Source organism: Cyprinus carpio, chromosome B5 (assembly GCF_018340385.1).
Source record: "Cyprinus carpio isolate SPL01 chromosome B5, ASM1834038v1, whole genome shotgun sequence".
In the NCBI taxonomy this organism is placed as follows: Eukaryota; Metazoa; Chordata; class Actinopteri; order Cypriniformes; family Cyprinidae; genus Cyprinus; species Cyprinus carpio.
Window position 1 is genome coordinate 23,893,094 of NC_056601.1, and position 15,030 is coordinate 23,908,123.

Below are 15,030 nucleotides of genomic sequence, written 5' to 3' on the forward strand. Positions count from 1 at the left end.
TACATATAATCTATATTTATTTAAAATAAAAATTAGCATTACTTTTCATTAATCTGCGTGTAGCAGATGTTTACAGTAATAAAGCACATGAACTAACTTCCTTCATGAAGAAAATGAATAATGAAACATTACACCTCTGTTTATAAAAGCATGTTTTCCCTTAGTGACCCTGTGTAGTGCAGGTCTTGTCTTAAACAAGGTGGTCAGTCAGTTACTGGTCCAGAATGCATCTACAGCCTCTCTTTATCTGATCAGTGAGCCTCTCCAGACTCTCAGACTGTTAATTGATAAAGTAATCCAGTCATTAATCACTGTAGGAGGCTAATGAGAGACGACTGAGTAAATAATGCTTCTGCCTTGTCATTGTTGCCATCATCATCATCCTGTGCATGTGGACAGAAGAGAGTGCAGCAGAATGCCTGCGAGAAGGAAAAATCAGCAACACATTAAAAGAGAGAAACTGAACTACATTGCAATGCATTATGAATTAACAATCAATATGTTTCATTTATCTATATTCATAAATGGGAGTCCTGAAACTCAATGAAATCTGGTTAACTATTTAAAATAAACCTTTTATCTATATTATTTTTAGGGGTTCAAGTGCATAGCACTGAAAACCTATTGTAATTGTTAGAATTACCAAGGATCAGCAATCTCCACGTAAAACTGATAAAGCAGACTAAACCTTAAATCTTCGTAAAGACGTGAAATTTGGAGGGATGGTGTACTCACACCATCTACAATGTCAGCAAGGCTCACTCTGGTCTGACGGGGGCGCAACAGCGATCAATAATACAAAATTGGTCATAACTCCTAAACAGTTAATCTCAGGCTCAAGTGTCTTATGTCGTTGGAATCCTTGGCTCACGTCAGCCAAAGCGCACGCCTCGGATTCGGCTGTCACGCGGGCAAAATTTTCAAGTATTTTGGATTTTCTGAAAAACCTACTTCTGCGAACTATTCTCTGTAATTATTAAAAATAGCTGTACTTTCGACTCTCCATTGCAAAGGGATGCCAAAACATTCAAAAAGGGCAGGGCCGCTTTTACTAAAATGGCTATACTGTAACTTTTGAACGGAATGAGATATTGTAAGGTCTGAAGTCACATGAAAAACATTGTGGAGTTTGGCCACTTAGTGGCGCTATAAGAGGGAGAAGAAAAAAAAATACACATGGTCATGACTACACAACCGTTCGTCCAAATAACATGAAAATCGGTACACACAGTCTTAGTCCAAAATGCTATATGGACTCTTTATAGCATAGTGTATATAAGGACATTTGTGTATCTCAAAAAACATGGCCACCATTGGCCAATGAACTTCGAGCACCTATTAGACAAGGTTAACAGAGAACTAAACAAAACTCGGTGGGCCTGTTTGACTCACAACACCTAAAGGTCTGTGATAAATTTTAAATGCATATCATATTTTTCAAGGGTGTACACGTTTGTATTTTGTGCGGTTTTTCACACATAAACACAATATATTCACATCATACAACAGACCTCCTCATTCTGAACAACTTTGCCTCTAGAACTACTGCTGTCAATCAAATCGTTTGTTAAATGATGTAAAAAAAAAAAAAAAAAAACGACTTTTGCGAACGGTTGTAAAAAACATTATACGCTCAATCTGTACAATTCTCTGGACTCTCAAGGTCAATAACTATAGAAAAAGATTGAAATTTACCCTAGGGAAGCTATAACAGGGTCACTAACTGAAATAAACCTGGTGAGCACATGTCACAGATGATTCTAAACAAACATGCAAAGTTTTAGGGAGATCGGACCAGAGCTGATGCTACAACAGTCATAACCTTAAAAAAACATCATATTTCTATGGTAAATTGCCTGGATTTGCCAAACTGCTTTTTAAAATCATTGATTAAGGTGGTTACAGGCTTGCTAAATAATATGTTATGTCTTTTTCCTTATGTGCTTCAATGCCTTAAAGCGCTTGAACCCCAGTAATCGTATATTTATTTTTATTATTATTATTATTTTGCTTGTTTTTTGTTGGATTGTTTTTTTATATATAAAAAAACGACATCATATCAGCCACACATTCAATAACAACTGCCTCCTAAAAGTGAATAAAGTTTTCAGGCAGATATCTTTACAATGTATGCAGAGGCATTAATTTAAAAATAAACAATTACAGATGATATTTTCTTTATTTTTTTTTTTTTATTTCAATTCATTTAAAAGTCATTATTTTTAAACAAGCTTTAAAAATGTTAATTCATCTTTTTTAAATGTTTACCCTGAGCTGTGGTTAATTAATAACAAATAAATTTTAAGGTTACCAACAATTCAGAACAACATTTACTTATATAAACATACCTGTGGCTACAGACACATTGAGAGATTCTACTTCAGGGTGCAGGTTTCTGCGTGGAGGGATGGTGAGCTGGACGTCACACATCTGACGCAGTTCTGGAGAAAGACCGTCACCCTCTCCACCTGATAGCACACACACAGACAGACCAGTGTAACGCAAAGAGAATACAACAATTATGAGTCTAAATATGTTTGAACACACACTTCCTCTTACAGACAGACCAGTGTAACGCAAAGAGAATACAACAATTATGAGTCTAAATATGTTTGAACACACACTTCCTCTTACCCATTAACAGTAGTGTAGGTCTGGACATCTTAAAATCTGAACATGGCATTACTGTGGATTCAGGACTGCATTCCTCTAACCCAACAGTGCCAACTACTTGCCAACCTTCTTCCGCTCTCACCTATAATATCAAGAAAAATTTGCTTATAGCTATTAAACAATGAAAATCCTGATAATTAAGTATGAAATGTGTTTCTCAAAAGGACTAGGCAGACACAGTCTAAACCTCAACAGTTTTCTTAAACTGCCCTCTACAGGCTACAGATGGGATTTTCCATTCACTTTAATTAAAAAAGCTTATTTTATAACGAAAACCTGTTTCATAACTCAATTAAGTTGCAAAAACAACAAAGGAAGGATGTTCTATTTTGTCTTACTTTTGACAACATTTGACAAATTTATTTTTTTCTTAATTTCCTCTTTCATTTCTTTCTTTTTTCCCACTGAAGTTTTGATAAGAATGATGATCCCCTTGCAAATCTGGCCCTTCCTGAAACATAAGCTATACATTTTAATGTAATATCAAAATATGTGTTAGAAAAATAGTGCTAGCATAAAAGTTTATCATTTATGCTTTTGCAGTGTCACTGTATTTTTATTTTTTTAAACAAAACAATTTACAGTTTTGTTTTTATTTGTTACCTTGAACACAATTTTATGGGACGTCTTTCAGATTTTTTTGGGGCCAAAATGAAATTTGCTTTTCTTAATAATTGTTCTCTTATTAATACCACTTTTGTGTTGCTTTGCAGTAAAAAACAATAATTATTATTATTTATATAATTAGTATTAGTGACACTAGCATTCATCTGATGGAATTCACTGCAATAACACTTGAACACGTATTCATCTATTTTTTTTGGGCTCAGAATTGTTGATTTTGATTAGTTAGCATTGCTAATAAATAATAATCACCAATAAATCAATCGCTATGGCCATCTGGACCAATTTGTAAAACCATGAGCTAAACCACATTTGAGTTATTTAACTGCCCTCTACTGGCTACAAATGGAAACTTGGTCTTTGTTTACACTGGCACAAAAAAAACTTTTTTTTTACTCTCATGTGACATAGAATTTTCGCATCCATTCTGAGTCACTTCCATATGAGGTATTAAATCAGATACATATCTGATATCTGAACATCTGACCTCCGTCTAAACATGTAAATCCCATTGAAATTTCAAACGAGGCGAAGTGGAGGGATCAGCTTCCAGACCTTAATCATATCTTTCAAGTTGCCATAGCCAAACACCTCCATGACCTCCATCACACCAGCAATGGCTTTACTCACTGTGGGCGTCAGAGGACAGCTATCAAAGACAACAAATAATCACAAGCAGATTTCAATGGTTAATACAAAATTATATGTAAAACACATTTTAATTTAATCATAAACAAAATACATGACCAAATAAACAATGTTCCTACATTCCATTTAACAATGTTATAAAGAATTAAACACAAATGCCTCTTTTAACTCCACCTGTTATGAATGCTGCTGGCAATTCGATCCACTCCCAGGAAATACGCACACCGCAAAATGGCACCAAGATTCATCGGATCCTGCACTCCATCCAAAACCAGCCATAATGCCCTGTGATTGTTCACGTCATGAGACGTCATCTGTCTTTCCTCAGTGATAAACCCAAGAGGACTTGCCTGCAGACACAACCCCTGGTGCACCTTGCCGCCACACATCTTGTCAAGTGTTTGCTTACTGACTCTCTGTATCTGCACGCCCCGTCTGACGGCCTCCTGACAGACCCTCAGAATCACATCTCTCTGTGGCCCCTCACCGTTCTTCACAAAGAGACGACTCGGCTTCCTCCTATTCTGCATGAGGGCCAGCAAACATGGGGCCACACCAAACACAATCTCTAACTGTGTACCTTCAGTGGGCTCAGATTCTTTTTGGATATGTCTCAAAACCCTTCCAGTTTCTGACTCACTGAAATCCTCAAACCTCAGTTTCTGAAGCTCCGATGAAACTTTTCCCTTCTGTGTTTTTGTTGATCTGGAAATCTCATCTCTAGTAGCAGCATATTTATACTGCTTAGACACAAATGTCTTTTTGAGTTTGCTAGAGGTAAATCTCTCACCTGACTTTGAAACACTGTCTCTTGGACAGAAAAGTGCTCTTGTGCAACTATAGGCTGCACGTTGTGTGAAAGGTGTCAAATATAATTCCTTCAGCCCTACCAAGCAGCAACTATATCTATTCCTAGTTCGATTGGAGGCTAGGAATACTTGGATACTTGTTTTCCATGCCTGCATATTTGCTTTTAATAACTTGCTCATATATGCCTTAGAAACAGCTTAAACCATCTTGAGGTGGTTTGCTGGTCTAAACCAATCAAGTTACAAAGTTATAAAGCCGTTTTGGGTACTTGTCAACTGGTCAGGTTTGACCGACAAGCGAAATCAGCTGAACACTAGTTGGGAAACAAGAAAAGATAAGAAAATTTGGTTAAAAAAAGTTTATTTCAACGCTTTATGTTGCTTTTAACAAATTATTTGTTATTTATTTTAAAAAATAATAATAATAATGAAAAATAGTGTTGAAGCTGCTGCTAACCAAAAGGCTAAGGTGCCCTTCAGAATTAAAGCACCAGCAACACTGTATGGTCATTAAATAAAGCAGAATTTTCAATATTAGCCGAGTAAAATGGGATATATGATATAAAAAGAACCGATCTCAGGCATATCTAATCCACTATATTCGTTTTTCAACAACAAACAAAACCACGTGGAACAGCTTTCAGTTCACTGGCAGTTATCAAATGTGAATGTGAAGCGCGGAGTGTGTGTGTTTACTATCACTTTCGCTCCCAGATCAGCTAGACTTGACTCCGTTTCTATGTACTGAGTCAAAGAGCAATGCTAGCTGGTTTGAGAACAGGGTATTTATATCCGTACCGAGCATGCGCATGATTGACTTCCGGCTGCTTCCGGTAACGTTAGTGTGTTACTATGCAACGAGACGCTCTGATGTGTAGTATTAACTTCCTACCGGAGCATTGCATTAAGAAGTGAATCAGTCAAAGCTGCTTATCCTTGTTCATGCTTGGTGTGCGTTTTTTTAATAGTCAACCGATGCGAAGGATACACTACAGCTAAAGACTTCTATCTTTTGAGGCCGAGTGTCAAATATGGCCGACGGTTGGTGCACTGACACCGGAGAATCGGTTTACCGTTCCCGGGATGCAGTTAAAAACTTACGAATACGGTAAGTGACGTCTCCTGAGTGTACTTGACATATAAAATAAAAGTATACACACTATTAAATGCACCAAATGTCTTCACCATATCTAGTACCATGGTATTCTTAGAAACAACTTGTAGCACAATGTATATACTATTGTTTACGAATGTCAGTTCCATTATATATATTAGTTTCGTAATATGGTCATCTTACACATAAGTGCACCATGATACTACCATACTACTTTTTGTAAAGGTCTCTTTACCATGATTCTGAATGATTACCAAATCCATGTACCACTGTATTTACTGTACATGACACTTTAAGTCACTAAATAAAATACAGTTGCAATATGCCCCAAAACAACATATATTACATACTACTGTTACTGTTTTGTTTCTGTTTTAGAGTGCGCATACAGCGTGTGACCTCCACAGCATCTCCATCACAAAATCCCCACCAACAAGTACATACTCATCATAAAACAGGACACATACAGCTCCAAAACACAAGCACCCACAAACAAAAAGATTCCAATATGTGAAACATACCACAACAAAGCTGTCAGCACAATTCACTGGCATATGGTGGATAATAATTTTCTCTTTCTCTTTCTAACACAGCCAGTGATGCGGAGGAACTGGTGGTTGGATGGCAAGAGAAGTTCTTCAGTCAGGTAGGCCACTAGTGAGGGCAAAGCTGTGTGCGCTACTAAATTGAGGTGACCAGATTTCAAAAATGGAAACTGGGGACATTTCCTATTTAGGTGGTCAAAATATCATTGAAATCTCACTTGTTATTATCTAAGAATTGAAAAAAAAAAAAAAAAATGGGGACGCGCAGTACTTTTTTTTTTTTTTTTTGTAAAAATGGGGACAATACAATGTTTTTGATTAAATGTTGTGAGTGTTTCCTGTGCTTTTATTAAAATTAATAATTATTATGTTAGTTTGATTGTTATGATTTTTGGACTGGTTTTAATACACCATAAATCACACTATGCAAATAGTTATAGTAACCATAGCAAGCAGTGCAAAACAATATTATAACTAAATTCTGACTTTACAAAAACACATTATATAAGAACATATGATAAATAAATATTTTAAACATTTTCTAATTGTACGGTACTTAATACTTTAATTTCCTTTCATCACTTTCATTAACTTTTCAAATGGTATTTTATGTTTGTGCATGGAAATGACCCTTTCTATTCTTAATTAGGCTTATTATTTTGCTTTTTAGACTCGTTTTGAGCACGACGTATGTGTTTTCTGCAAATGTAATTGTTGCAGTTGTTAATGTTTAGCTGTTCTCTTTTGGTCATTGATAATAATAGTGCTCTGCTCTCAACAAGGTTAAGTTTTTCTTGACTGAAGTAGCAGCGCATGACCAAGTGATCAGTGTAGTTTGCAGCCGAATTTATTGGTGCAAATAATCACTACATGATTGCTCTGATAACCAGCTGGCTATGTTGGTCAGGCTTTTTTGCATTGTATCTGTGAGCTGTTTTGAACATGCTCTAAAACCGAAACCGATCCAATCAAGGGCAATACACCAAAAACTGGGAAATGAGCACATGTGGTCACCCTATACTAAATAGTCAGCAGCCTACCCTTTTTTTCATGGTGTATCTGATGAGTTCTGCTTTGTCATTCACATGCAGTATGAAATGGACCTTTACCAAACAGAGTCAAATTGCCAAACACCACTGGAGCGTCAGTATCACACAGAAATCATGGCAATGGAAAGATCCAAAAGAAGACAAAACCAGCGCATTTTCACATACACAGACTTTGATCGCTTCTCCAAATGGGAAGAGGTCAGTCGACTCTACCGTTTTATATATAGTTTGAAGATTGCTAATAACCAAACCATTTCGGTTCCCAATGACTTGCATTGTATTATTTTTGTTGATATAATGAAGGTCAATAAGAATTGTCATGAATAAGAAATGAAGAATTGTCATGAAAATATCACAATACAGAATCTTATTATTTCTAAATTAGGCTTCATTTTCTTTAAGCTAATTAAAATTTCTTATTTATTTATTTATTTATTTATTTATTTAATAAATAATGAATTATTTGGTATTATATATGACCCAAATACGGTTTCGACAGGTTGGGTGAGATTCACCAATGGATGTATAGGCTGCATGTGTTTTTACAGTTTTCTGAAGTTGTGATTGTATTGACAGCAAGCCCAGAGTCTGCTGATCCCAGCTCAGCCCACACCAACCCTTTTAGCAGAACGCATGGCAAATGTAAGACACAGGAGACAAGAGAGACGTCCTGTGTAAGTGTACCTAGAAGTATATAGTATAGTTGCCTGCAAGGTGTTTTTTCTGTAAAACCTTTATCATATTTGTAAAGTTAAGGAGGTTTACCTTGTATTATTTTAAAAAAAATTTTACACACAATTAAGAGAGTCTAATGTTCCCAAGTCCCGTTTAATCACATGGGAGCCTTCGGAGGAGTTTATAAAGAACAGCCACATCATCAACACACCAGTGCAGACCATGCACATCATGGGAGATCTTGGGCCTTCAGGGAAGTAAGTGTGATGATACTCTACTTTATCCACTTAAACATATACTTATTTTCTTATCATTTATTTGACCGGAGGTCCATTAATAATGCATTAGAAGATTTTTTTTTTGTAGTTTTATATCACCATTTTCCACTCTCTATCCTACCTATAAAATTAAACTGATGTTTTTGTTGCTGCATTTTTAAGACTTATAGGAAAATAATCTACACAAATGTAACAAACACTGTTATTTCAAAAATACAAAGAAAAATATGATATTTTCTTATAATATGACCCATTTAAAGTAATGTGAAATAACCAGACATGTGACTGTGTTTTACAGGTTGGGCCTGAAAGAGAATGAATATATATTATGCACCATAAAAGCAGATGGTAATGGAGTAATCACAATAAAACCAGACTTTAACAACAACAGAGGAGCCTACAGGCAAGACCTACCACCTCTGTCAATTTCTCTTGTGAATAATATTGGGATGAGTTCATTGTGATTACAGAAGGTGTATTTGACTGTCTTTCACACCAGGCTGGAAACGCAAGGGGAGAAGAGGGAGGTGTGGAGGCTGTATCTGGAGAACGCCTCATCACACATTCATGCAGAGGAGAAAGAGAGAGAGCAGCGCATGTACAGAGATGTATGTCCCTTTGTTCTTGCCTAGGATTGGTGGTTTCACTGTCTCACTGTCTGAGTGAGTACCTTCTAAGGCAGCATCCTGACACGGAATCTCATAAGGGATGGATTAGAAACATTAGTGACCCTGGACCACATAACCAGTCATAAGTAGCATGGGTATATTTGTAGCAATAGCGAAAAATACATTGTATGGGTCAAAGTAATTGATTTTTCTTTCATTCAGGATTTAAGTAAAGATCATGTTCCATGAAGATATTTTGTAAGTTTCCTACCGTAATATCTCAAAACGTAATTTTTGATCAGTAATATTTATTGCTAAAGACTTCATTTAGACAGCCTTAGAGGCGATTTTCTCAATATTTAGAATTTATTTATTTTATTTTATTTTTTTTGCACCCTCAGATTCCAGTTTTTTAAATCATTGTATCTTGGTCAAATATTGTCCTATCCTAACAAACCAAAAATCAATGGAAATCTTATTTATTCAGCTTTCAGATGATGTATAATTCTCAATTTTCGTTTTATAGTTTATATTTTTGGTTTATTATTTTGGTATACACTTGATAATTTTTTTTTATTAAATTTTCACTGTTTTCTATTGGTACTTTGCAGCACTGAATATAATAATTTAATGTAAAATGTAAAACTATGTTGGCACCTATAGCCTTGCCTTTGTGTGCAGTATGCCAGGCGTCCCGAGTTCAAATCACGACTCGATGAACTTACCTGATCCTGCCCACTTCGCTTCCTGTCAGCTTTGATCTATCCTATCATACTAAAGGCAAAATGCCAAAAATTGCCATATTTGCAAAGGATATACATGATATTTTATGTCATGGACAAACAAGGTGGTTTTTTTTTAGGCAGAAAAAAAAGCTAAAATAAGCTCTTTTTTTTAAACAAACTCTGTTTATCCAGAGCATCTTAAACTGCATGGACCATGTCCCTGGAGCAATATGGAATTCTTTGGCTGGCCCAAGGCTCACTGGTGGATTGCTGACCCCTTTTAGGTGGAGTTATCATTCTCACGCATTCTTTTTTTTTTTTCTTTTTTTTAGCTGTACACACGTCACAAAGAATACCTCAACAGCCTGGTTGGCCAAGACTTTGAAATGGTAAGAATTACAATTCCTATCTAGACTTATGGTGTCATACATATATTCCAAATAAAAAAGGTGACATTTTCCTTCTGATTGTCCAAACACTTCCTAGCCACCTCTAGGGATACTTCGCCTGATTGTAAATGGAAATATCAGTTATCACTAACAAATAACCATCACAGTAAAGATTAGCCTAGATTTACTGTGGGCAAAGCAGTATAACATCAGTACATTAAATGCATGCTTAAATTGCAGTGTTTGCAATATATATATATATATATTTTAAATTTTAGCACAAACTGGATCTCACAAGTTACTGCTCAATATAATGTGTCAATTTTTCCTTTCAGTTTCTGCTCAGGGCTATGAGTATGACAATCTTTATGTCCATTTCTTCCTGGATTTACCAAATAGTAAGTCAACCTACTCTCAACCACATACAATGGGAAACAATATTTTAACAGTTAAGTCTCACTTATAAATGTATGCACAGCATTGCATTTGATTACAAAATAAAACCAAGTGGTATTTATTTTACACAAATGGATTTAAAGAAAGAACAATTACACTTTTTCAACAAAAAGTATTAGTTTGCTCATTTTTAAATAATAAAGTTTTAAATGAAGGCAAAGGTACACATTCTGGTTTTTAAACTAATGAAATGACATATAGACATTTTAAGTGTGAATTAAGAAGCCAAACATTGTATTTTACGTCAGTAACTGATGTTGTTCCATGTTCTTCAGATTGGTCCAGTGTTCCCTTTCACTGTCTGTCCGGTGTGACTCAGACGTGTCGCACACACAGTGTGGGAAAGGTAAGATGTCATTTTATTAAACCCCATCTCCCAGCTCCGGGTACATGGAAATGTGGCAAGCATGTTCTCTGTTTTATAGGAGGATGTTGCCTTCTTCTCCTATCCATTCAGCTTTGAGACCTTCTTCCATAAGGAAGACGAGTCTGATGGTGAGATCTTTTATTGCCTGTAACTAATGATTAGAAAAATACATTACACAGACAACGTCCTGAAGATATGAAAATAAATAATCAGTGAATAAACACAGGTGCTGATCATCTGTGCAGGGTCATTGCCCCAGTGGCCAGTGATGTTTTTCAAAGTTCTCTCGTTGGATTTCTGGCAGCGCTACAGAACTGAAGGCTATGGCTTCCTGGTCATTCCCTCAACGCCGGGTAGGACAGTCTTTTGTTCTGAAGTATCGCAAATTATAATGTAGTGGCATTCATGTCAGATGTTCTCCTGAATCTCTTCTTTTTAATGGTACATAACTAATTCACAAAGCATTCATTTTGTTTAGTAAAATTGTACAATTGTGATGTGGGTGATATTGGCACCATAAACATGTGACAGGTTTTAGTTTAATTTAACTGGTAAAAATCATAGATAGTATATCATATATATTTCATATTTAAATCATACATATCAACCAAAAACATTTCCACAAACATTCATTTAAATTCACATGTAATTTCCTCAACACCAAGTAGGACAAACAATAAAATGATTGTTTGATCCCAATTTGTAACCAGCTATTTTTAGAGTAAAATTGCAATATGGGTGCTATACTGTAACCAAAAAACACATTTTTGTAAAATGTGTCTGGTAAAAGCATATTCATGGTCTAATTTAGAAACATGTCACTATTTTGAGTAAGAAATCAGAACTTTTTAAGTGCAATTAATCACATCCAAAATTAATCCAAAGTTAATACTGTGTTTATTTATTATGTATATATAAATACACACACAGTATATATTTTGAAAATATTTACATGTATATACATTTATATATTTATATTATTATTTATAAATATATGTTTACTCCACCCTAAAATTAAAATTTTGTCATTAATCACATACCCCCATGTTGTTCCAAACCCGTAAAAGATTTGTTCGTCTTCAGAACACAATTGAAGATATTTTGGATGAAAACAGGGAGGCTTGTGACTGTCCCATAGACTGCCAAGTAAGTAACACTGTCAAGGTCCATAAAAGTATGCAAGACATCATCAGAATAGTCCATCTGTCATCAGTTGTTCAACCATAATGTTAGGAAGTGACGAGAATACTTTTTGTAAGCGAAGAAAACAAGAATAATGACTTAATCTGTTGATCATTTCTTTGTCAACAGTGTCCTCTGTGTCCATCCATATCACCGTATGCTGCGTATGCTCTTCTGTGTCTTCCGCGCCACAAGGATGCGCTGTTTTCTTTCAAATCAAAGATAAATACACGTAGAAACATTGCATCTTTGTGGCGCGGCTGATACAGAAGAGCATACGCTATGGACTATTCTGACGATGTCTTTCATACTTTTCTGGACCTTGACAGTGTTACTTACTTGGCAGTCTATGGGACAGTTACAGGCCTCCCGGTTTTCATCCAAAATATCTTCAGTTGTGTTCCAAAGACAAACAAATCTTTTACGGGTTTGGAACGACATGGGAGTAAGTGATTAATGGCAAAATTTTCATTTCGGGGTGGAGTATCCCTTTAATATATTTCTTAAATATATACAATGCATGTGTTTGTATTTACATATACATAGTAAATATACACAGAACACACACATATATTACGTAAACAAAAACTTTTATTTTGGATGCGATTAATCGCGATTAATCGTTTGACAGCACTAATACTTTTATTAAGCAAAGATGTGTTAAATTAATTAAAAGAAACAGTAAAGGCATGTTACAAATCATTTCTGAAAGGAATGTTTCTTAAGAAACAAATAATGAAATTAGAATAAATTCTGAAGGATTATGTGACAGTGAAGCCTGGAGTAATGGCTGCTGAAAATTCAGCTATAAATACATTTTAAAATATGTCTAAACACATTTTATTATAATTCTAAACATTTTGGAGTAATGGTGTAATGGCTGCTAAAAAATATTCAAATAGAAAACTCTTCTTTTAAATTGTAATATTTTACAATATTTTATTTCGATCAAATAAATGCAGCCTGGGCGATCCACTTCATTAATCACTGATGTACTTTTGTCACATGTCATTCTAATTCAAGATTTTAAACCCAGGATATCATTTATATGATGAACTGTAGCAAATTTTAAGCAAATTTCAAAGTATGTTCTATTAAGTAAATTTGTATCAGCTTGTTCAGTAGTGACTTCATGTTTTCAGGGTATCACAGGATGACTTGCCACACATGGAGACCCCTCCAGTCCGGCACGGTGGCTGAACTGAGACGCTTCTTCATCGGCGGAGCACCTGAACTCGAGGACATCAGTTATGTCAGAGTGCCTGGCACTTTCAAGGTGACTCATTATACATTTCCTGCTGTAAAGATTTGCACTTGCATTTCCAGTAATTCAATTTAACAGTTTAATGTTCTCTTGCTTCTATTTTTAGGGAGAGCGGTTGAGTCGCTTTGGCTTTCGCACTCAAACCACTGGAAGTGTGACCTTTACTCTTAATTGTATCCAGCATGCCAGGTTGGCCAACACAATCACTGCATTTTGTCAATGCAGCAGTAATATTTTGCCCCTTTAAGACTGTAAAAGCTTTTTGTATTTTATTCAGGGCTTTTATTGATGCCAACACCCTAAAGAAAAGAAGACAGACTGTTCTGGATCAGCTGGGCGGACACAGTCAGCAGGGCTCTGTTTATAATGTTCTGGGTAAGACAAGACTAAATAGCTTCAGGACCTTATTGCTATTAATTAGTGCCACTTGCTAAGGTCATTGTTAACATTTAGAGTTAGAGCGTAAAAAAAAAAAAAAAAACTTTCCTTAGTTCCTATTGACCTCAGTACAGACAAACAGTATATTATATTTTACAGGATGTATGTACTTTCTGATTTTGTGTGTGTTTATGATTTCAGAAGCGTTTCAGAGGGCACGTAATCGCATGCAGGAGGCAAGAGAGACTTTACCCAGAGATCTCATCAACACCTCTTGATATACACTAACACCTAATACTGTTTATATGCGTATAGTACATTTTTGTATAGTTTGAAATGTACAGATTTTTTTTTTTCAGTTGTGTTTTATGAATTACTTGTATTATGTAAGTAAATTCTAACTATTTCTTTTACTTTTTGCAAATGTACTTAATAAAAACATGATTATTGTAAAAACTAAACCAGATTGCTTTGGTAACTTATCGAGAATGAGGAATTTCAAAGAAAATTTAGCCCAAATTCACAGTCCCATAAAAGTGTAGATGGGAGTGGAAAGTTGTGTGGGTGATCTACTGATAATGTGCAAATGAAAGAACACAGACTCATTTCCAAAATGTCCAGAGCAAATTAGTAACAATCACAGCCATGTCAAGCGCAAAATGGGTTAAGACATGCTTGTTTTGGGCATTAACTAATGGTGCAAATACCAGTAAATTAACTACCGCAAACCCTTGTAAATCACATTGCGTGGTTTATTTAAATACTCTCCTCCCATAAACTTTCTGTCTGAAAGGGAAACTCTGTCCATGCTTTTGCATCGCTAATTTTTCACTGTTTTTAGTCAATCCTGACAGTAGTTTTTTAATGCCAAAAGAGGGATTGCGTTGGTTAAATGTAATAAAGAAACGTATTTGGATATTTTTAGTTTTGTGGTTACATATTTGTGGATTGTGAACATGTAATTAACTACAACTGTGGTAAGGCCAGCCTGGTGAACATGATGATTGGAACTGAATTTATGCTTTAGATCTACTCAAATGACTTTCCAAGAATTGGTTAAAAGTAATTGCACAAAAGTCTAATGCAGACAGTGAGACATGCCAAGCACACAGATAAACAGCAGAGGGCACCATCTAATCTATAAACATAAGCCACGTCATAAGAACATGGTAGGGCAGTCATATGATTCATGGGAATTGTTACAGTTAATTAGTTCTCTACAGATTCGTTCTCTACAGTTTGTGCT

General features: G+C 35.4%; 2 protein-coding genes across 2 annotated transcripts; one reads left to right on the forward strand and one right to left on the reverse strand.

Annotated features, from left to right (window-relative positions):
- Positions 1 to 248: 248 nt before the first annotated feature.
- On the reverse strand, positions 249 to 4,925 carry mrm1 (mitochondrial rRNA methyltransferase 1 homolog (S. cerevisiae)). Its single transcript, XM_042724990.1, has 5 exons — positions 4,120 to 4,925; positions 3,853 to 3,946; positions 2,635 to 2,755; positions 2,349 to 2,468; positions 249 to 419 (listed from the first exon to the last, which is right to left on the reverse strand). The coding sequence occupies exons 1-5, from the start codon at positions 4,908 to 4,910 to the stop codon at positions 379 to 381; spliced, it is 1,167 nt and encodes a 388-aa protein (XP_042580924.1). The 5' UTR covers positions 4,911 to 4,925; the 3' UTR covers positions 249 to 378.
- Positions 4,926 to 5,589: 664 nt separating this feature from the next.
- On the forward strand, positions 5,590 to 14,114 carry mks1 (MKS transition zone complex subunit 1). Its single transcript, XM_042724991.1, has 18 exons — positions 5,590 to 5,862; positions 6,247 to 6,378; positions 6,466 to 6,514; positions 7,505 to 7,660; positions 8,039 to 8,136; positions 8,266 to 8,394; positions 8,714 to 8,818; positions 8,915 to 9,023; positions 10,081 to 10,137; positions 10,235 to 10,277; positions 10,473 to 10,535; positions 10,869 to 10,939; positions 11,019 to 11,088; positions 11,206 to 11,313; positions 13,285 to 13,418; positions 13,513 to 13,595; positions 13,684 to 13,781; positions 13,986 to 14,114. The coding sequence occupies exons 1-18, from the start codon at positions 5,786 to 5,788 to the stop codon at positions 14,060 to 14,062; spliced, it is 1,659 nt and encodes a 552-aa protein (XP_042580925.1). The 5' UTR covers positions 5,590 to 5,785; the 3' UTR covers positions 14,063 to 14,114.
- The last annotated feature ends 916 nt before the right edge of the window (positions 14,115 to 15,030 follow it).

Bases quoted from the DNA above. Each gene is read 5' to 3' on its own strand.
- mrm1 (XM_042724990.1), bottom strand. From the start codon at position 4,910: ATGCAGGCATGGAAAACAAGTATCCAAGTATTCCTAGCCTCCAATCGA. The intron at 3,947-4,119 runs GTGGAGTTAAAA...TGTCTTTGATAG, and splicing joins GCCAGCAGCATTCATAACAG to CTGTCCTCTGACGCCCACAG. The intron at 420-2,348 runs GTATGTTTATAT...TCCTTCTCGCAG, and splicing joins CAATGTGTCTGTAGCCACAG to GCATTCTGCTGCACTCTCTT.
- mks1 (XM_042724991.1), top strand. From the start codon at position 5,786: ATGGCCGACGGTTGGTGCACTGACACCGGAGAATCGGTTTACCGTTCC. The intron at 9,024-10,080 runs GTATGTCCCTTT...TCTTTTTTTTAG, and splicing joins AGCAGCGCATGTACAGAGAT to CTGTACACACGTCACAAAGA. The intron at 10,138-10,234 runs GTAAGAATTACA...AACACTTCCTAG, and splicing joins TTGGCCAAGACTTTGAAATG to CCACCTCTAGGGATACTTCG.